The sequence below is a fragment of the Gossypium hirsutum genome, chromosome D09 (genome assembly GCF_007990345.1).
Source record: "Gossypium hirsutum isolate 1008001.06 chromosome D09, Gossypium_hirsutum_v2.1, whole genome shotgun sequence".
Lineage (NCBI taxonomy): Eukaryota > Viridiplantae > Streptophyta > Magnoliopsida > Malvales > Malvaceae > Gossypium > Gossypium hirsutum.
This window is the reverse complement of record NC_053445.1, coordinates 37043918-37067054: the sequence shown is the minus strand read 5'-3', so window position 1 is coordinate 37067054 and position 23137 is coordinate 37043918. Positions and strand designations below refer to the sequence as shown.

Sequence of the window (23137 nt, the reverse complement as noted above, 5' to 3'; positions counted from 1 at the left end):
TATTTTTTTATACATAAAATTGTTTATTATCACGTGTGGTTAAAATATTTTTATTGATTTATTTTGGTTTTCTTCAATTACGTAAGGTGCTTTAATTCTCAATTTCTCATAGGCCACTTAAATTTGTTTTTGGTTTTTTTTTCCACAAAAGGGAAATGACATGGCCACAAATGATATATTGGTTTCTTTCTGAATACTGAATTTTCTTGTTAAAAAATTGGTTCTCCTTAAGTTTTTGTACAGCATAGCATGTTTTTTAATCTTATTTATACATATAATATTAGTTTTATAAGTAATTTTAGAGATGATTTGTTACCATTTTTTTTAGTTTGGTGAATACTCGCTGTTTTGGACTATCTATTTTTTCTCGTTGTTTTGGACTATTCGGGGCTGATTTCCTTATCACTCTAGATGTATCGTACTTGAGTTGTGACAAAGCTAATTGTCAACGTGTTATAATGTTCTATTATGTTGAGGCTAAACCATTTGTTGTGTCGATAGAATTTCTCCTTCATCATCTACGATGAGTGTTTGTTATTTTTTTCTTTGAATTGTATGGTTTTATTCATTGAATGAATTACTGAATTTACCTTTAAAAAGAAATATATTTAAAATTTTTAATTTACATTAACACTAGATTTAATCTTTATTTAAATATGGTTGAACTCATAAAATTTAAAAGTTTATCTAATAAGCATGTTGTGTGAATTGATGTATAAAAATAATTAAAAGAATTAATACATACAAAATCTTCCAATCTTTCTTCGAAATTTCATTTCATTGACTCTAATTTTATATTAATATTTTAAATTACTGTCTTCTAATATGAAAGATACCGAAACTCAATTATGTTTGTTGAAATGTATAATAGAAACAAATGATATAAGGTCGATACATGAAAGAGAATATGAGAAACTAAACTGATATAGGACCTCAACTGTTATTAACCAAATATTAACAACCTAACAGAAAGGAATTCAAATGGGTAATTTAAATTTACATATTTAATTATTAATCTAAGTTGTATTATTTTTATTTTTATTTTTATACTTGTACACAACCAAAACTAAAATATAAAAACAACCATCTAATTTTTCAATACATCAAGAATCAACATATACCCACATATTGATATTATTATTCGAAATTTTCGGTTAAGATTGCGCTATATATTTTTATAAGAATTAAAATATATTTTTATAGATATATTAAAAAATTACATAAAAAAAGTTATCATTTTTTAGGTCAAACTATAATTTACAATTAATTTATTTTAAATTTTATAAAGTTCCAGAGACTAAAAGCATAATTTTTTTTTTTTAGAGGTTCGGAACCCTTGCCTCCTCCCATCAGTCCTATGAATCACGATGTCAACATCTATTATCACTTTGATATTTTAAAGTTTATTTTATTTCATTTTGATCCTAAAGTTACAAATCATCATTATACATGTTAATCGTTCTATTTGTGCCATTATTAAAAACAATCTTTGCGTATGATATCAAGTTATAATAATACACAATGTAGATTTAAATTCAATTAAAAAGATATGCATTTGTTGAGTAATTTTATCTCGTATCTTATTAATGAGAACATTCGGATATTTATACATATTATTACTGTTCATGACATGACCTCGCTATTTATGACTTGACCCTATTATTCCTAAGACTGACATTCTAAGCGGACTTCAGGCATGCCAAGCACGTGTTTCACTCTGGGTTGTCTGTCAGACCATGTGGTCTCCCTTCTACGAGCTCTTTGAGTATATGCGAACTAAGACCACGGCCTTCCCTTGGTTCGTGCAAGCTCTCCTTGCGAGCTGGGTCTGCGAGCTCCCTTCGATGTTCTCTCACGGTTTGCCTCACACTCAATCGTCTGGTGGGATCTATCTAGGTCGCGGGTAGACGACCCAGATACTACTTGGGATTTGGGCTAGTGATCACTGATGTATAATAGCATTATACCAACAAGTGGTGGGATATAATGGTAAGGCACATTGCACTCCCGAGGGAAGGATCCAGGTTTGAACTTTGGAGACGACATTGTCAGGAGGGACAAATACGAACTCTAAACATGGACCGTAAAACTGGACATGAAGAATATAAAAAATATATATATAAGCATTATTACACTCTTTTTTCTGTTCTTTCTTAAATTTAACATTTTTCTATTTTAGGTATTTTTAAAAAAAATTACATTGCTATATATATTTTATTTTTTTTATAATTTACCCATAATGCGTTTTTCTTACTTTTCATTCAACGTTGCTTAATAATATTATTAGATTATCTCTCCATTTTCATCATGTACTAGTAAAATTGCCCCACTTGCGTGGGAAATTTATTACAAAATTTATTGTTTAATTTTATAAATGATAATAATGCTAAAAAGATTATACAAATTTAATAAAAATATATATATGAAAATATTTTCAAGTTATAATTTTTTAAATTGTAAATATATTTTTAAATTATTAAATTAATAAATTATTTTTCAATTATTATCATTATAAATAATTAAAAAATTTATTCAAACATAATATTTTATTATTCCAAGAGAATATAACTTACTTTTGTCTAAATTTAGTAATAAAATTAATTAATTAATTCAAGGTATGGACGTAATTGAACATGCTAAATGCTTCAAATAGTGACTTAATTGCATAATAAAAAAAGTGAGGGACTGAATTCGGAATAAGCCCATTATCTATTTCCCTAAAGGAATGCATTATTAGTGTGTTTCTGTTTTGGTCACTCATGTTTAAAATTGTCTATTTTAGTCATTAATATTATCAAATTTTAATATTTTGGTCACTCTTCCCTTAAATTACTAACAGTGGCTTTTTTTTCATTGACATGATAACAAATGTAGCCGTCCAATGTTTATATTTTTATCAATTTAATCCTAATTCTAAAAAATTAACAAATTAGCCCTCAACTTTATACATTATGTCAATTTAATCTTCTTAAAAATTGAATAATAAAAATTTTAAAACTTTGAAAAAATTATTTAAAAGTTCATTTTTAATAAAAATACATAATATTTTATAAAAATATAAATAAATGAACATTCATTTCTCTCTTTCTTTACATGAAATTTATTTATTTAATAATTTTATAAATAAAATATATATACTTAAAAATCAACAATTAAGACTGAACCAGGTTCAAACTTTCATATTTTTTTTAGTTTATTTTATAAATAATAAATTTTATTATAAGTCTAGCCTTTCTCATTAGTCCTCATCAAATTTGCCAAGAATTGGACATTGCCTTCGCCCACAACCACTGGTACTAATAACCCTTACTTTGATCTCTTTTGTTTTTACATCTTCCATCATTGCACCATCGAACTATAAATTGGTTGTAGAGCTATTGAAATGACCTTCCACTTTATTGGGTCTCTAAGACCTCATCATCACCTATATATTCTCAAATCATGCTCGCCCACAAGCATAACATCAAACACAACAAATTCATTTTGCGCAACAACCTAAATATATCGATTTTCACCAATTTTCAACTTCAGACTGTAATTTTTTACCCAACTTGAACATGTAATTGGTTGCTAATGTCAAAAAAAAGAGAAAAATTGAATCTGTTTAAGTACTATTTATGGGTTTTCCCCCTTAAATTGTTTTATTTATAAGATTAACATTTTATTTATAAAATTATTATTTTAAAATATAATTTCATGTTAAAAAATGAGAAAATATTTATTTATTTATAAATATGGTTATAATTTGGTATGTATTTTTTTTACAAAACCTTATGTATTTTTATCAAAAAAAATAAAGTTTTAAATATTTTTTTATTTTTAAAGTTTTCTAAATTTAATTTTTAAGAATTTAGACTAAATTAACATAATGTGTAAAGTTGATTGTTAAATTTGTTAAATTACTTAGATTTAGGACTAAATTGATATAATTTGTAAACATTGGAGGACTAAATTTTTTATTTTGCATATAAAAAGGTCATTGTTAGGTAATTGAACATCCTAATAGTTGGGTGATTAATTTTATAATTTTTCCTTCCCTAAATCCCTATCATTTTCCTCCCTGACAGGTTTCATTATGCCAATAGTCATGGACACGCTTTTCATATATAGAAATAATGTATTTTTTAATGAAATAGTATTATTTACAAAATAGTATTTAAATTTTTTTATCAAAAAAGTAAAATAAATTGTGTACTCATTGGTAGAAATAAAAACCTTTATTAAATTGATCTAGTAAAAGTAGTGTCTAGGCATTATTATATAAGTATATTTAAGTAATATAGTACTATTAATTATGTAACTGTATATTTAAGTATATTAAATTACAGTACAAAATATTGATAAAATATATTTAAGCATATTAAATTATAGCCCAAAATATTAAATGAACCCCCAACGTACAATGGATTAGAAATATTTGTTAATTAAAAAACAAAAATATAATAATTGGAATATCAAATACACAATAAATAATTTTCTATTTCTTAAAAAAAAACACTTGATAATTTTTTAGAATAAAAATATACCCACAGTACAAAAAAGTGTACAATAAAAAAAGCACTTGTAAAAAAGGACATGCAACAAAAAAAAATATTAATAATGATTTAAAAATATTTTAAAAACAAAAGAGAAGAAGATAAAAACATATGCATGTCAGCTATAGAATTGCACCGAAACTAATTATTTCTAAAATTGAGTTAAAAATTTGCTTTATATTAAACTAATTTTTTATCCCCTGCAATTCATGAGTTGTTGGTGTGTATAATAACATTGTTATCATTTAAATAATGACATTAATTAAAAATACTGGTGAAACAATATTTGAATTATTTTATTTTTTATTTATTACTAAAAATATATTAAATTGTTTTTTATTTTGTAGAATTATGTAAATAGTATGATAAAGATATTAATAATGAATAGTAAAAATATTAATCGGATTTTTTAAAATTAAACAAAAAAATTTTAAAAAATTTTAAAAATGGTAACAGAATTATAAGAATATAAAATAGATAAACTATAACATGCTATTCAATAATTTTTAACAAACTCAATGATGATATTCTTTTCTCTCATTACCTATTTAATAGTAAAGATGTAGCTTGTTGAAATTACTTTCTTAGCTGATAAATCATCTTATAATTTAACGCTCAAGGTTTAATTTATCGGCAACATTAAGAATGGGGAGGCTTAATTCTAACAATGGCATAAACAATTTATACAGTTTGTCACTAGTATTAAAATGAATTAAAAAATTATGAATTTAATTATTCTAACTGATAAGGCAACCATTCTAAGCTATTAAATACCAACCAAATATTTTTTTTTGGTGGAAAAACAAGCTAAATTAAAAGAAAAACAAAGCCTAAATCTACGTCTTTACTCAACAGTTGTTCCTAAGTTCTGCTCGAATTCTTTATTTAAATCTTGAGATGGATCCCACGCATGAGAGTTGGTATACTGTCTTGCCCAACAAACAGAAATCTTGATGGTTTCTGCTAAATTTCATGTTAAACCTTGAAGGACTAATAGGTTTCTATTCTTCAATATACGCCATGCTACTAGCCCAAAAAGGATGGGCCAAGAAGCTTTAGCCCATGTCAGCCACTCGTGATGTCTTAAATTACCCATTCAAAAATATTACTTGAAAAGAATTGAGTTTGCTAGTTTAGAGGGACAATGTTTAACCAAATTTCTTTAGTTGTCGGGCAGTCTCTGAGAATGTGTAGAACATCTTCTATGTTATGTTGACAGACCGGGCAAGAGATGTTGTGGCTGAGCCTTCTTCGTGCTCTTTCTAAATTGGTGAGCAGCCGTTGTTTGCAAACTAGCCATAGGAAGAATCGAATACGTTGGGGACCTGGATATTTCCAAATTTCCTTCCACCCGGTGTCTCGAGTATTCCATGAATTTTTTGTTATCATTTGGTATGTATCCATCTAAGTTTATCGGGCCCTGCTAAATGATGTGGGGGGGTATGTCTATAATTTTTTATATTATTTTGTTTGCTAAGTTTTCTCTGAATGCTTCTAGGTTCCAAACACCTTCTTCTGTTATCATGCCTTTGAGCAAACAATCATGTGTTGGTCTATTTAGATTTTGGACATGTTTGATCAGTGGCCCAACTGTAGGAATCCAGTTGTCTTTCCAATAGCAGACTTCCGTTCCAGCTTTAATTGACCAGCATAGGTTGTCTTTTAATATAGGCCAAACATTCTCAATTGTTTTCCATAGTGCAGAACTATTTCTTTTTCCTATACTCTCTGGAATTATCTCTTTCATTCCATATTTTGAACGTAACACACTCGTCCATACCAACCATATATTTAACAAACTTGAATAATTGTAATTAAAACAGAAGATGTGTGAATACTAAATAAGAAAAATTAAAGCACAAATTAAGTCTCAATAATTAATTAAATCAAACTTTGATAAATCTTTAACTAGAAAATGAAAGGGATTTTTACCTAAATATTACAAAAAAATAAAAAATAACCAAAATATTATATATTTTTTTATTTACGAAAATATTACAAAAACAAAAAACAGAAAAAAAGACTGCATGATGTGACAACACCCTAGAGGAGGGTAACCCATAGGCGGCACCAAAGGTGCCATTCCCATGGGCGGCACTGATGGTGCCTTTCCCATGGGCAGCACCACTCGTGTTATAAACACGAGATCCGTCCAGCTGAAGGAGAAAAAGAAGAAGAAAAATAAGAGAAAAAGGAGGTGCTGCGGAAAAATAGAGAAAAATAGAGAAAGAGAAGAGAAAAAAATGTATTTTTTTTAAAATAATTGATTATATTGTTGTTATGTTTTTTTGTATAATTTTTATTATTTTTTGTTGTTAGTTTAGTTATTAAGATTAATAAAAACTAAAATTGGTAGTTTTAATTATTATTATTATTATTATTAGTTTTTAGGGTTTAGATGTTACTTAGTATTATTGTTAGTAAAAAACTAGTATTATTATTATGGTTAGTTATTATTTTTAGTAAAACCCTATTTATTATTGTTAGTTACTATTATTTTGAGTATAAAACTATTATTATTTTTATTGTGTTAGTTGTTAGGATTAGTGGTTAAATGATGTTCATTTACAAAATGATAACTGAAAAAGTACGAGCTTAAGGATGAAAAATTGCATATTGAAACATTAATTTTTTTATTTAAGTAATTTATTTACCGTTGGAGATTTTTTTTGAGATTTTGTTTATTTTTTGACAGATTGAATATTGAAGATGGATTTTAGTTTTTTGTATGCATTTATTTCGATGGAGTCATCTTGACAATAAGTGTTGGATGTGTATTTGAATGTCGGCAACAAATAGCAATAAGATTTAATAGAAATGTCTCGTTGGATGAAATGAAGGCAATGATTAATGCAAAAATTCTTAGACGTTGTGGGAGAAGGATATCAAAAATTTTCTACGAGTTTCCAGTTTCGACAAATTCGGTCAAATTCACCGAAATAGAAGTTGTAAATGACGAAGATGTGGAGACAATAGTCGTTCTTTACTGCGGGAATGGGAGTGACAAGAATGCACCGATTCACTTATTTGCTGAGTTAGCCGGTATGGAGCAAAATGAAGATATCAATGCATTCGATGAAGAACACGAAGCTGAAGAACCGTGGAAGGTGGCTCCAATATCATACGTTGATAGTGAATCGACTATGGGTGGGATCGGTATCGATCTGAATATTACATCCGATATTGATGTGGTTGGTGGTGAAGAAGAAAGTGGTAGCGATCATTCGGATGAAGAGGTCGATAGTGATAGTGATCCCGATGTGGACGATGTACCTAATGATATTGACGATGAAGATGTCAACAACGATGGAAACATTAACGCTTCTTCGGTCGGGTAGCAGATGCGACGTATTTTAATACACAATAATCTTGGGCTACACATGTCACTCATAGACCCCGATGCAGCGTATGTAGCTGAGTTCCCGGAGTACCCTGAAATAGTTCATCCTCACGAGCTGGCCGTAAATTCTGATCATGAGGAGTTATTCATAGGCCAGAGATTCAGCTGTAAAGAAGAGTGCATATTTGATATTAAACGGTACAACATGAATATATCAGTGGATTATAAAGTCGTAGTGTCTACTCCGACAATATATATTGGGAAGTGTTGGAAGGTAGCGGAAGGCTGCAATTGGTGGGTATGAGCTGCATTCATTAAAAGTTCTCAGATATGGGAGATACGAAAATTTGTCGGTCCTCATACATGCACATCAACACGTATGACAGAAGATCATGGAAAACTTGATTCGAAAACTATCTATACGTGTATCATGCCAATGGTGAAGGACATGCCGACTATTAAAGTTTCTGTACTGATTGCTGAAATGCAAACAAGATTCCAATATCGAGTATCAAATCGAAAGGCATAGATAGCTAAACAGATGGCAATGGAGCAACTGTATGGGGATTACGATTCGTCATATAACAAGCTACAAGGATGGATAGCTGCTATGCAGGAGTACGTACCGGGGACTGTGATTGAGTTGCAGACAGGGCCTACCTTTGATCCATGTGTACGGGCATTTCCCCACTGCAAACCATTTGTGCAGGTGGATGGGACCTAGCTATATGAAAAATATACACATATCCTACTTCTTGCTGTTGCTCAAGACGGCAATAGAAACGTGCTCTCGATAGCATTTTCCATCGTAGATAAAGAGAACTTGGAGTCTTGAGAATTCTTCCTCACTAACTTGCGAAGGTATGTTATTAGAAACGATAATATTTGCATCATCTCTGATAGAGGGAAAGGTTTAATTGCAGCAATTAGACGTTCTGGTGTGCCATGGAGATCCATTTATTGCATCCGTCACATTGCGGCTAACTTCAACAAAGATTATAAGAATGCAGACTCGAAGAGACAAGTCATGGCAATGGGTAAATGATAACCTTATATTTTTAATATAAGTTGTAATGTTTTATGTTATCGGGTTACTAGAACTTAATTTTTTTAATACGTATGCAGTGTACGAGATAGAACCACATATTTTCCGCCAAAGAATGATCCGGCATGAGAGTGACATGGTGGGGCAGACAAACACATCTTTCCGACAATGGTTGGGCATAATGGAGCCGTGGCAATGGGCTTAAAGTTTTGACGAGGGCTTTTGTTATGGCCAAATGACTACAAACTTAGTCGAGGGGATCAACGCTGTCTTGTTGAAAACACGTCATCTTCCGATTGCATCTGTCTTTTCTGCTACTTTCTACAGGCTGGCTACCTTGATGCCAATAATGGGTCAGCAACAAGTCGACCAGATGGAAGCGAGACACATGTTTATCGAACATGTCAGGGATGTAATGGTTGCAAACCATCGGATGGTTAGGTCAATGAATGTAGAAATATATTCACGGCGACTAGAAACGTTTCGAGTTACTGAGACCATCAGTCGTCGACCTGGTATACCAACCAGGTCCTATGTCGTGGCAGCGTGTGCTAAAGTTAACCTTAATGTTGAACAATATATCGATGATGTGTACACGCTCGAGCGCACATTACGTGTATGGGAAAATGAGTTCCCCGTCCTGCCTGACCTATCTACGTGGGAGGTGCCTCCGACGACTTTCGAGCTTCTCCCAGGTAGAGGGCTACGGAGGAATCCAAGAGGTCGTCCGCAATCAAGCAGAATCCGTAATAAAATGGACATTAAGGAGAAATCCGACGGTAAGCATTGTGGATTATGCAGGTTAAGTGGTCATAGTCGGAATAAATGCCCTCATCGGAACTTTCATGTTGGACAATCGTCCGGATCAGGTCGGAATTGACCTAATGATGTAAAATTTTTATATGTAGTGTTATAAAAAGTATAATTCATTTGAAATAATTTTTATTATTCAGCTTATGCTTATACTTAAATTGTATCCAAATTAAGTTATAAAATACCATGTGCGCATTTGGAATTATTAAAATTATATTGAAAATGGAGGCATTTAACCTTAAATTCAGCTTTAATATAATGCAAAATTAGAATAATTAAATTTATACAAAAAAGTCCCGTAGTAAGCATACTTAAAATTAGAATAATTAAATTTATACAAAAAGAATACAAACTTTGTAATGTACAAAAGTGCATTAAACCCCTAAAATTGATGGTTCGATGGTGTGGTCCTAGAGGTATACCTATTTGGAGGTCGACGATCACGTTTTGGGTGTTTGCGACGATCAACATCATCATTCGACGCAGGTGGGGGTGTGGCAAACATAGAGGAAAAATCCTGTGGCTCGTTCGGCATCGATGAACTTGAACCGGAAGGAGTCACATGATGCTGCAGATACGGGTCGGACGGACCGAGCATGCCGCACTGCGGCTGGTAGGATCTAAAGAGTTCAAACTCGTAGGCGTATTCGCCCTCTTAGAAGCTCAAAAAATAGTTACCGCCCGCCAAATCCGGACGATAGCTATGTGAATCCCCATGTGACTGTGATTGTTCGGGATCTAGCTGGGGTTCCTGCTCGAGCTCTGGTTCTAGAGAATAATATGTCACAGGATCCGGATCCATCGGGACCGCTGGGTCCAATCCCCCAAGTTGCTGCATATGCGGGGGGACTACAGTCGACTGGCCTCCAAGTATATATGGCTTCCCGTAACTATAGTACCATTGTATATACTCTAATGATGGTTGCAATTTGGAAGCCACAACCATATGAGGTCTTCGACGCATTCGATCGTTCCACAGCACCACAAATTTTCGGTGCTTAATGCTCCAATCCAAATGCGGTTTTCCTCTCTTACTCATGCCGTGAACCTCCCCCATCTCGCATGGGCAATCCGGGATATGTTGGATGCAGTCAAACTGTCGGAGCACTCGATCTCCTTGATACCACTCGACTACATTCAAATTTATAATTGGTGCGTTAGTGCACCATATGTTAGAATGAACGTATGCCGACGAGGGTACCACGTCTGTAATTTTCGGCCTACTGTATGGCATCCATATAAACTGCATGATTAATAACATGGTACTAATTAGCCATAACGTGTGAGTAAGATATAGAAAGTAAGATGTCATGAATATTAGAATAGCAGCTTACCCCTTCCGGGGCATGCTATTCCAGCATGAGTCGGTATATCGGGACAGTGTGCGACCTCCCGATACCTGGACGAACACTCCACCTATGAAAACAAATATAGGGTTTAGGGTTGGTAACATTAGTCAATATACTATGACTACAAATAATGACAAGTTATATTTTATCATATGTTCACTAGTGGATAAACATACGGTTGGTGACTAACTGATGCCAAAAATGGCATCCGATAGAGCGCCCAAGACTGCAACAATGTGAGGCATCCGCCCATGTCTACAACATCCGGGTTTGTCGTCCGGCAAAGCTCCCGATACAACACTGCTAGAATGGCGGAGTCCCAGCTATACGAGCGAACATTGGACAAATCAGCTAATAGGGGCAAGTACATCAAATGCACATTATTGTTGTTTGCATCGGACATGAGTACTCCCCCTAGGATATGCATGATGTACGCTCGAACAGTGCACATCAACTCACCTTCAGTGGCAGTCGCTGATAATTGTCCAAATTTGGCTTTCAGCCATGTAAATTTTAAGCCCATAAAATTTGACTCGTTGTCCCATCAATTGGGAGCCTAAGCCGTATTGCTACATCCTCCAAGGTCACCGTGCACTCCCCACACAGAAAATGAAAAGTGTGGGTCTCCGGGCGCCACCGCTCCACTACCGCAGATAATAAATCATAGCACAAATCGGAGGTCCGGATCAATGCTGCTGTCCCAAAACCGGCTTGCTCCAAGTACGGCACCAACCGTGCATCCAGAGCTTTCTTTAAACCATTCACACAGCCCCTTATTACTCGATAGGAGTCCTGATCCAGTTAAATTACAGAAAAATATTACGATAACATGATTTATTTCTATATATTACGTACATCCTTTTTAAATAAATAGAACCCGTGATTAACAAATAATAAAATCATACCGCCTTATTAGCCGCATCAGATATGTGTCTATCGGGTTTAATCAATGGATCCATTACGATGCCTACAAGTTGAAAAAAAAGTTAGTAAAACACTCTTTACTTCGGCCATTTGTTCGAATTTTTTTCTCCGCATTTTATTATTTTAAAAAATATCATAATTTCTAATTTTATAATTTTACATTATTTTAGTGCATTATGTTTGAAATTTAGGAATTTAGTGTGTTTTTTAAATTAATTTAGTGTAAAAAAACCCTTATTCCTGTCTTTTGCTCGTATTATTTTCCCGAATTTTATTACTTCCAAAAAATATATATTATTTTCGTATTTTATTATTTTATATTATTTCAGTACATTTTGTTTGAAATTTTTGTATTAATTATTTCCGAATTTTTAAAAAAGTTAGTAAAACACTCTTTACTTTGACCATTTGTTCGTATTTTTTTCTCCTCATTTTATTAATTTAAAAAATATCATAATTTCTAATTTTATAATTTTACATTATTTCAGTGCATTATGTTTGAAATTTAGGGATTTAATGTGTTTTTTAAATTAATTTAGTGTAAAAAAGAAACCCTTATTCCTGCCCTTTGCTCGTATTATTTTCCCAAAATTTATTACTTCCAAAAAAAATATTATTTTCGTATTTTATTATTTTATATTATTTCAGTACATTTTGTTTGAAATTTTTGTATTAATTATTCCCGAATTTTAAAAAAAGTTAGTAAAACACTCTTTAATTTGACCATTTGTTTGTATTTTTTTCTCCGCATTTTATTATTTTAAAAAATATCATAATTTCTAATTTTATAATTTTACATTATTTCAGCGCATTATGTTTGAAATTTAGGGATTTAGTGTGTTTTTAAAATTAATTTAGCGTAAATAAGAAACCTTTATTCCTGCCATTTGCTCATATTATTTTCCTGAATTTTATTACTTCCAAAAAAATATATTATTTTCGTATTTTATTATTTTAGATTATTTCAGTATATTTTGTTTAAATTTTTTTTATTAATTATTTCCGAATTTTTAAAAAAGTTAGTAAAACACTCTTTACTTCGGCCATTTGTTTGTATTTTTTTCTCCGCATTTTATTACTTTAAAAAATATCATAATTTCTAATTTTATAATTTTACATTATTTCAGTGCATTATGTTTGAAATTTAGGGATTTAGTGTGTTTTTTAAATTAATTTAGTGTAAAAAAACCCTTATTCCTACCATTTGCTCGTATTATTTTCCCGAATTTTATTACTTTCAATAAAAATATATTATTTTCGTATTTTATTATTTTATATTATTTTAGTACATTTTATTAGAAATATTTGTATTACTTATTTTTTAATTTTTAAAAAAGTTAGTAAAACACTTACTTTAGCCATTTGTTCGTATTTTTTTCTCCGTATTTTATTACTTTAAAAAATATCATAATTTCTAATTTTATAATTTTATATTATTTCAGTGCATTATGTTTGAAATTTATTAAATATACCATTTTTTGGATTTTATTACTTTCGGTGAATATATAATTTCCGTTTTTTTCTTCTCGTATTTTATGTTTTCTTAAACATTTTTTTATCATTTTATTTTTAATGCTGTTTTTCTAAAAAAACTAATTACAACATTCTAAATAAATTTCATAAAAAAATTCCTAATCAACATACAATGTATATACCATGAATTTTTTCATGCTAAATAAATTTCATAAAATATATATACTAAATAAAATAATAAAACACTTACAATGTTCATAATATAAATTTTTTACATACAAATATTACAAAAAATTTAAATTAATAAAAAAATTTACCTTTTTTTTCTTTCCCTCTTCTCCTTCTTTCTTTTTTTTTTCTCTTCTCCTTTCCTTTTCTTTCCTTCTTTTTCTTTCTTTTTTGTTCTTCTCCTTTCCATCTTTTTCTTTCTTCCCTCTCCTTTCCTTTTCTTTCTTTTTCTTTCTTTCTTTCTTCTTCTTTCCCTCTCCTTCTCTTCCCCTCACCCACCACCCGGATGGCCCATTACATGGGCAGTGCCACCCATGGGAAAGGCACCATTGGTGCTGCACATGGGAATGGCACCTTTTGTGCCGCCTATGAGTTGCTCTCCTCCAGGGTGTTGTCACATCGCTGCAGGTTTTTTTTTCTTTTGTTTTTTGTTTTTTTTGTAATATTTTTATAAATAAAAATATAATATTTTAGTTATTTTTTATTTTTTTGTAATATTTAGGTAAAAATCTCAAAATGAAATTTATAAGCCCATAAAGCAGAGAAAACACAATTTCTAATAATTTTTATTTTGATTTTACAATTTATGTTTGAGATTTCATCGCAAGTTAAGATTAAAAGAAACCACGGAAACATAATTTAAACCATGATTATTTGTATAATTTACCGTTTATTTTTTCACCAGTTAAGATTAAAAGAAACCGCGGGAACAAGAACGGAAGAGAGAATCAGTGACTGAAAAACGAAATATCCAACCGCTGAAAAAGACGGTCGGAATAATTGGCTTCTGTAAAACGACACAGTTTCCTTCACAACGGTCTTTCTCGCTTTCGCCCTCGTTCTTCTTCTTTCCGATTTCATTATTTTAAAAAACTCTATAATTTCTTTTATAATTTTTAGGTGAAAAAAGGTATTTGAATGGGACCAGACCTTGGAATAGGTAAATATTTACATAAATTTACCCTCCAATGTTCACTCCAAGCAGTTTTTTTTTTCAATTTTGATAATTTTTTTTTTTTACATATTCAATAATTTCTGTTTCGTTTTCTTTTTTTTTTCAGCATGATTTTTCTGCCAATGAAGACTGATTCACCTCATTGGACGCTAGGTATTTTGTTTTCCAGGAAAATTACTGTTTTGTTCAAGTTAGGGTAAAGGGGAAAAAATAGAAACTTGACATTATGGTGAACCGGGCTGAATCCATGATTTAGGCTGATGAATCATCATTTAATTTCTTTTGGAGTTGATAAAAAATGGGAATATTTTAGTTAAGGCCAGAGGATGATATAATGCACATAACATTGCAGAAGAGGGACAAGGGTCAGACCTGGTCATCACCTATACTAGGTCAGGGTCAGCTAGACCCATATTCGACTGATCTCGAGCAAAAGCGCCTCATGCTTCAGAGGTTTCAGGAAGAGGTGAATCGTGTTTCCTTTAAATTACTTACGCTAAATGTTATGATGTGGTTTTTCAGTTCATCCTGTAGTGAATTATTCTAGTGTTACAATTGCTAAAATTAAGGTGCTCAGCTTATTCATTTTTGGGTCGATTTGTTCCTTATTGATGCTAGTTAAAAGCTATGTTTTCTTGCTTCCTGTCCGAACACATGTTTAGATATAGATATGGAGGTATGATCATTCAAATGTATGGAAAAACTTAGAATAAATTTAGTATGTCCCTGTTAGACACATTTCTGTATCCGACACTTCGAGCCCTCGTATCCCCGGTTAAAAGTTGTTTACGCTGACAGACGCCCTTGCCTTGAGAAACTTTCATTTGTCTTTGTGTTAATTATAAGATTCAGGTTTTCTCTCTTAAATAAGATATTGGTCGGATGTTTTCCATTTCAGCAAGTTGTATTCTATGTGTAGCTTTACCTTGTTTCATTTATATTTTTCTCGCGTGGATCCATAGTTCCCCTGAAATTTTCCAGCAATAGCTGTATCAATTACATACATTAGTTCTTTCAACGCATGCTTGTCACTTTATAATGTATCTATGATCATAGTAACAAGTGTTAACAAAAGAAAATTTCCAAAGACAAGTATAACCTGAATTTGACGTGTCAATTGTGTTTATAACTTAAGCCTCACATTAGCTAATGCTTGACCTGCATATGTTTCACATTGGAGTGTTGCTACTTATCTACTATAATTACAGACTTTTGGAAGTGGTTTTTCTCAAGAAGCATGAGATCTTGTCTTAGTTATGTGCTTTCTGAATTGATGAGGAATGGAAAATTATCTGTTAAGAATGTGAGAATAGGATCGTGTCACCAAGCGATTGACGGGGAAGCCGAAACCAATTGCCTTCCCTTTATCTCAATTCTTAGAACGACCTTTTGTGATTGATAGTTCAGCTCGTCCAAGGGAGACTGAAACCTTAGAACTCATTAGAGAGACACCCAGATCTCTTAGGTTTCTAATAAAAATTCTGCTTACCTTTTATTATTCCGTAGGTCCTTTTAAATAGAGATTACAATAATTAGATAAAGTATATCACTAATTAAAGTCCTACCAAACACAACTTCTATTCTAAGAGTCCTAAAACAATTAACTTCTCCTGGGAATAATAAAATAACTTCTTTTATTAAGAGTCCTACCTAACTTCTCCTAAGATTTTTATTAAGAGTTCCATGTCCGTAACATGATCTCACTAGAAGCATCTGTTCTTTTGACTACCATCATGAAGCTGCATATTGCGAGTTTTGTTTGACTCTTGATGTGGCATGGGTAACGGAACTAACTTCCCGGTTCTTCCACAGTATCTTGTCGCTTAGAGAAAACGCATGGTCATATAAAGGAAGCTTCTAACACTAATGCTACCTTTGGTTGGGGTATTATTTTTTCCACATGTTTTAGTCATTGTTCACAATTGGTAATTTTTAGCCACGACTTGTTTGTGACAAAAAGAAGGAAAACGTTCCGCTTATTTTGAAGAGGTGTTATTTTTTACAAGGGTTTTACATATCTTTCTAATTGCTTGTTTAAATTTGTACTAATTATTCTTTATTTTTATGTCTAACTATTTTATCTCTATTGAGGTCCTACTGTCATAGATAACTTTTGGCTAATATACTGCATAAGAACATAAAACAGTATCCTATATGGAACAAAGCAAGATTAAATTAATAATTAATAAACCAAGAAGCTACTTTGTGAATTACAGGAAGATGTGATCTACAAATGGGAGTTCGATCTGTTCTATATTAAGGTTGGTTCAGAGTTGAAACATTTCTGCATTGTAATTGATAGCAGTAAAAATGCTAGTATTATGTGCTTATTATGGAATGCTTTGAGTTTTGATGCCGGTAAAACTTTCTTTTCAGGATTTCATTTGTCTTTTGATCACTTGTATATAAATGGTAACATTTCATAACAAAGTAAAAATTATCATTTTAGCTGTTCTTTTATTTCCTCTTAGTTGAGTGTGATTGAATTGTTATCAATTCTAATGTGGTTCATTGAGGCCTGAATCCACATGGTTAAGCTTTTGACTCAATACCTTGTTCAAACCATATTCCAACCGCTTGTAGGGATGACTTGCATGTTACACTACCGATATGTTATCTTCATTCTGCAGAATCCAGGCTTTGATTTCTCCCAAGCTCATTTCTTGGGGAGCTGTCCTGATCCAAGGACTTTTATGGGCTGCATCCGTGCTGACTGAGAATCTTCATGTGCTGGTTTGATCACTTACATTATCCTATCATCATATCCTGACCTTTACGTAGTAAATAAACAAATCTAATTTTGGTTTCTTTGTACTGCTTGAATTAAGTTATTGAGTCAGCCATCAATCAATGCGGTCTGCAATCACCGTGTTCAAATCTAATACAAGAAATTAGATTTACAGTATAGTTTTGTCTCTCTTTTTCGGATGCTGTGTTTGTTTCCACAATCTTCATGTGCAAGCTATTTATCGTTGATGGTTTACACAACCTGCCCTGCTGCATGCTGTGTTTTGAATGGATTAGGCTTAAGCAGTAGTTATAATGTTGTGTGAACTGTGGTTTGTGTTCAAACATAGTTTTGCATATCTTGATATCCAATAGGTAAGAAAAAAGGATTGTAAGTAAAGCTCCAAAAAGTAGAATCACATTCGAAACAATTATTATGATTTTTTTGTGTGTATATATATATACATATATACATACGCATAGATTGGGATGAGGCAGAATCATATTCCTTTACTTTCGTCTAGCCATTTTAGATGCCATGGAATTCTTCCTTGAATTCATTCTGTATTTTTCTTGTCAACTTTGGCATCTAAAATTGGCAATTATCTCATTCCTTCCATTATTACTCTCTGCTTACTTCAACTTTATATGGTTTATCCCCCATTTTTTTTAATCATAAACCAGCAACAGGAATTAAAAAAGAAATTACAACATAAATTCTCTGTTCTTTTTTTCTTCTTGATAAAGGGATAGGGGAAGGGCTTTTTCAGGATTCAATGGTTAGTTGACTTTAAACAATTTTCTTTTTATTAATTAGATCAAAATTATTCACAAAATTATAAAATATTAATAAAACTATAGCATTTTTGGTAATTTATAGTTGTATTATTATTGTAGAGAAAATAGTAATTTATATTTTTGATTATATATTCATAAGTCTTGCATGGATAAGATGGTGGCTAAAACGTGACTTAATTTGATTTTCAAGCACATGATAGAAATTAAATTAATATATATTTTTGATATAAGTACATTATTTGACGAAGTATAGACATGATCAAACTTGGCTGAGTTTTTCTATGGGACTTCTAATCTGATTTATTATTATTATTATTTTTGAGTAAGCAAATATGATTTAAACATTGTAAGAAGCTAAACTTTAAGATTTTTATATGAATTTTGACGTAATTTTGTCAAAATTATCAAACAGAAGTTACATATAGTTAGTTTAATTATATATATTTTTATATAATTTTGGAACTTTATATACTTTTTATTGTACATTACACAAAAAAGAACCCAATCACTTTAATAGCTTTTTTTTTCATTTTGTTTTAACAATTTATAAAAAATACTAAAATAATTTTTTATTTTATAAATTTGTAATTATGAAGAATTGGGGAAAAGAAGAATATAAGTTATATTTGTTTGACACGAAGGATTGTGGGAATCAATCGTTTTCTTAGGTTGATTATAAGTTTTATTATGTCTATATTATTTTTTAAATAATATCTAAAATTATCATAATTTTTTCTCAACTTATAAATAAGAGAATAATATGTTTTAATGCACTTGAACTTACGTTTTTTTCTATAGATAATAATGCCTATATCAATTGAACTAAGATTCAATGTAACCTCTTATAAGCTTTTAAACAACCTCTAAAAACATATTTTGTTTTTGAGTTATTGCCGTCATAAGTTGTCAAACTATGTTCTAAATTTTAAAATTGGTCCCATTTCCTAATTGAATATTTAAAGCATTTGGATCAAATGATGTATTCTTTTAATGTAGAGTATATTTAAAAATTAGGAATCAAATTATAAATATGAATAGCTTGGATTTAACATCTTAAAAATAATAATTTTTTTTTGGGTAAAAGAGGCCTCTCTAGTATCTTTCAAGTTTGATATTGAGCAAATTGGTCCCTTTCAAAAATAAAAGAGCAATTTAATCTTTGTCAATTTCGAAAGTGAGTAACTAAGGATAATTAATCACATTGTTAATGTTTTTCTTCAATTGGGCATAATTTTGATTGGCTTTCATAATTATCCTTAATTACTCACTTTCAAAATTAACGAGGATTAAGTTGCTCCAATTTTCTTCAGAGGAAATGGAGAAGTGTTTTCACTTTTTATTCAAAATTTCATTCATCTACACATATTCACTGAGAAAGAGACTTGATTATACAAAACTGATGCTTTAAAGAGTTTTTGGAATTGAAGGATGAATTTAAAATTGAAATGATAGTTTAAAGACGAAATGTGAAATAACCCTTGTTTTCTTCTATTAATTGGTGTGTAGTTTTTGGCCTTTTTGCTACCTATATATATAAATAAGCCTCAAATAAACCAGTATCTGGCGCGCGTCCTCCCCTTCTTGACACCTAGATTTTTGTTTTGTCTTCCTTTTACAGCTTTCATGTCTTCCTTTCTAAATCTCTCTCTCTCTTCAATGGATTCCCTCAATTCTTAAAATCTTTCTCCATTGTTTTCCTTTTCATCTTCCATGATCTCAGATCAGAACTCACCACAACAAAGCTCCCTCCTTTTCTTTTTCACCTTCTCTCCACCATGGTAACCACCATCCCTCAAACCCCAAACACCCCAATTCAAAGTGTTCTCATTGTCGGTAACTACTGCCACGATGTCCTTCTCCAAGGCGGCGCCGTCGTCGCCGAAACCCTTGGTGGAGCAGCCTCTTTCATCTCCAACGTCCTTACCGGCCTTTCCGTTTCTTTCCATTTAACCTCTAAAGTTGGGGTCGATTTTAAATACCCTGTTAACCACGACCCCATCGTCGTCCCCACTTCCAAAACCACCGTCTTCCACGCCTATTTCGATCAGGGTTATAGCGAAAATGCTCATCAGGACCGGGTCTTGAAACGGGTCGAAGTCTGCGATCCGATTAATCCATCGGATCTACCCGATAGAAAGTTCGATTTTGGAATGGCGGTTGGGGTTGGCGGGGAGATATTACCGGAAACGCTGGAAAGAATGGTGGAGATATGCGACGCCGTTTTCGTTGATATCCAAGCTTTGATCCGTGCTTTCGACGAAAACGGGACGGTAAAGCTTGTGCGGTTAAAAGAGAGTGGGTTTTACCATTTGTTACCGCGATTAAAGTTTTTGAAGGCCTCTTCGGACGAGGCACTGTTTATGGAGGTTGAGGAAGTGAGGCTATGGTGTTGTGTGGTGGTAACCCATGGGAAAGATGGATGTGAAGTTAATTGGAAAGATGGGAAGATGAAAATTGCGCCTTTTGGGGCAAACCAGATTGATCCAACCGGTGCCGGAGATAGTTTTTTGGGTGGGTTTGTCGGCGGATTGGTCCATGGGTTGGTTGTTCCCGATGCTGCTTTGGTGGGCAACTTTTTTGGTTCGCTTACCGTGGCTCATATTGGTCTCCCTAAGTTCGACTTGAGATTGTTGCAGGTTTGTTTCTTCATATTCTGAGGCTATTTTTTTTTTATGTTATTCTCATTGATATGAAATTGTTTTAGTTGACATTTAGGTACTGTTTTCATATATGTTCTTTTTCCCCCTGAAAATTTGTGAATTTTGGGGACTTTAACTTGGGATGAAATTTATGTTGGTAAATGGAACAATTTAAAATGTGCATTGATTGAAAGTTTCGTTTGTGTAGCACAAGTGCATGCTTAGCAATATTCTTCAAGGGAGTGAATTATGTGGATCTCTGTGTTGGAAGCTGGGGGTAAATGGGAAAGGCAGACCATATAATGCAGTGATGCTGCTGCTCTTTTGTCAATGATTTGTACTTGGAAAGGAATTATAGGTTTCTTGTCATGGTTAACATATAGGATCCTGATTCTAGTCTATGGTAAATATGCAGTTGACCGTGGTAGCTTCATTGTGTGGGTGAATGCATCGTATATATACTTTCATTCGGTTTTGTTGCATGTCGAAAACTGGGATTTGTAACTTCAAAGTTCTTTCCTTAGGAAACTCTGCCTGGTTTCTTTTGTGTGTTTTTGAAGGGTTTTTTCCTCCCCTTTGCTTTCTGTGCTGTTGTTACTATGAGGTGATGATTTGATTGACTGAAGATTTTACAAAATGACATTGCTAAAATTGCTTGCCAAAACATTTCTTGTGAAGTTCTTTCAGTTGGTATTATTCTTATTCTTTAAATGTCAAGGTATATCTCAACCTTCACCAATTCTCTCGCATAAGAGACATTCAGTTGTTATTATTATTCTGTGCCGAGCTTTGTTTATGAATTGACATTCATGTTAAAGACTTACTCCCAAACGACATGTCTTAGTCTTGAAACAAAACACATCTGCTTCCTATTAATTTTTTGTTATTTTTAGGGAACTTGTAATGTGCTGCTATTCATAAGCAATTAGCTCCCTCAGCATGGAGGCACTTGGCTTTTACACTCTTTATCTAGATCAAATGATTATACACTATGTTTCTAGACTTGAAGAATATTAACGATGTTTCATATACGAAATTGTGTTGGTTCAGATATAAAACCGGTGTATGCTTCTTTCATAAGGTGGTTTTTTATTCTCTTTTTTTGACATTCCAGAGAATTAAGGAGGAGGTGCAAACAAGGAAGGTGCAGGGTACGTGCTGGTTGGAGAGAAGAGATGATGAGGTGAGTTTCACCAAGCCAGCTGGGCATGACGAGTTCCATGCTTCCCTTAGTTCATCTAAATTAGTTTCGGCGGAATGTCGACGGGATCTTTCAAGATCACCAGGGAGCGTAGAGCAGGTTAACCGGCCTCAATATAAGGGGCAGCAAAAGTTTTTACTAAATTCTGTTTATGATAAATCAAATTAAGCATACGAGTATAGTAGGAGCATTTTCCCTTTGGGGCTGTTGTATCAAATAAAGTTGGAGAGTGAAGAAATCTCTTAGAGCTTTGTTTGCCCAGAAAATCAATGGCACATTCTAAATTAGTAAATATTAGGAAGAATGCCTGCCTGATATGATATCTATTCAAAATTTTACATGAGAATTGCAAAAATTTTGATAAATTCAGCAATAAAAAAGTTGGATTTGGTTATATATATCAATTAAAATTATTTAATAATTTTATATAAATTTCAATATTACTGTTATGTTATATACAATTTCCTAGATGTGTTTATGAATTCTATTAAATTTTTATTTAAGAATCTATTTACATTAAATGCTTTAAATTTGTTTTATTTTTGTTAAAACTCAATCTTATAAATATTGATATAAAATTCTTCTAAATATATTACTTGAATAAGTGTTAATATAAAATCCATATAATGAACTTTATTTAAATGAAATCCATACTTTTTATTTATTAGTCAAAAATTAAATTCAAAAATTAAATTCAATCTCAAAATTTATTAAAAACAAAAAACAGAAATTTTACCGAATTTAACATGATCGTACATGGTTAATAAAATTATCTTCATTAAAAAGAAAAACATAAAATATATATTTTTATTTTTATTCCTTTTACATTTTTACAATAACCATGTATATGTGTTCATATTAATAATTAAAAAATTTAAAACATTTTTAATTGTGTTTCACACAGATCGATTGTGTGTATTTATTAAAATATGTTTTATTTTTTTTGTACAAATTTATCAACATTTCATAAATAAAATGAATTTGGAAAGTGAAAAAAAAACTCAAATGAAGAGATTTTTTTATTTTTGGTAACAAGATATAAAAGTTTTAATTACAAGTTAACAGTAGTATCTGGGTTGGATGTTATAACGCGTTTGTCTGTCTGTAACT

The 23137-nt window shown here is 31.6% G+C and overlaps 1 protein-coding gene across 6 annotated transcripts; it reads left to right on the top strand.

The window, feature by feature from the left end:
- Positions 1-13855: 13855 nt before the first annotated feature.
- Positions 13856-22423, top strand: LOC107891620 (inositol 3-kinase). Of its 6 annotated transcripts, XM_041100509.1 has the most exons (8): positions 13886-14115; positions 14393-14524; positions 14608-14647; positions 14769-14815; positions 15015-15128; positions 16879-16923; positions 17293-20823; positions 21941-22423. In XM_041100509.1, the coding sequence occupies exons 7-8, from the start codon at positions 19963-19965 to the stop codon at positions 22193-22195; spliced, it is 1116 nt and encodes a 371-aa protein (XP_040956443.1). In that variant the 5' UTR covers positions 13886-14115; positions 14393-14524; positions 14608-14647; positions 14769-14815; positions 15015-15128; positions 16879-16923; positions 17293-19962; the 3' UTR covers positions 22196-22423. The 6 variants fall into 6 exon arrangements, with proteins under 6 accessions (XP_040956444.1, XP_040956443.1, XP_040956442.1 ...); XM_041100510.1 differs by having other exon boundaries at positions 13856-14115; positions 15015-16923; XM_041100508.1 differs by lacking the exon at positions 16879-16923.
- The last annotated feature ends 714 nt before the right edge of the window (positions 22424-23137 follow it).

What these genes read in the sequence shown, in the direction of transcription:
- LOC107891620 (XM_041100510.1), top strand. Translation starts at nt 19,963, where the DNA reads ATGGTAACCACCATCCCTCAAACCCCAAACACCCCAATTCAAAGTGTT. An exon ending in TCGACTTGAGATTGTTGCAG is followed by an intron (nt 20,824 to 21,940) that starts GTTTGTTTCTTC and finishes TTGACATTCCAG; the next exon opens with AGAATTAAGGAGGAGGTGCA.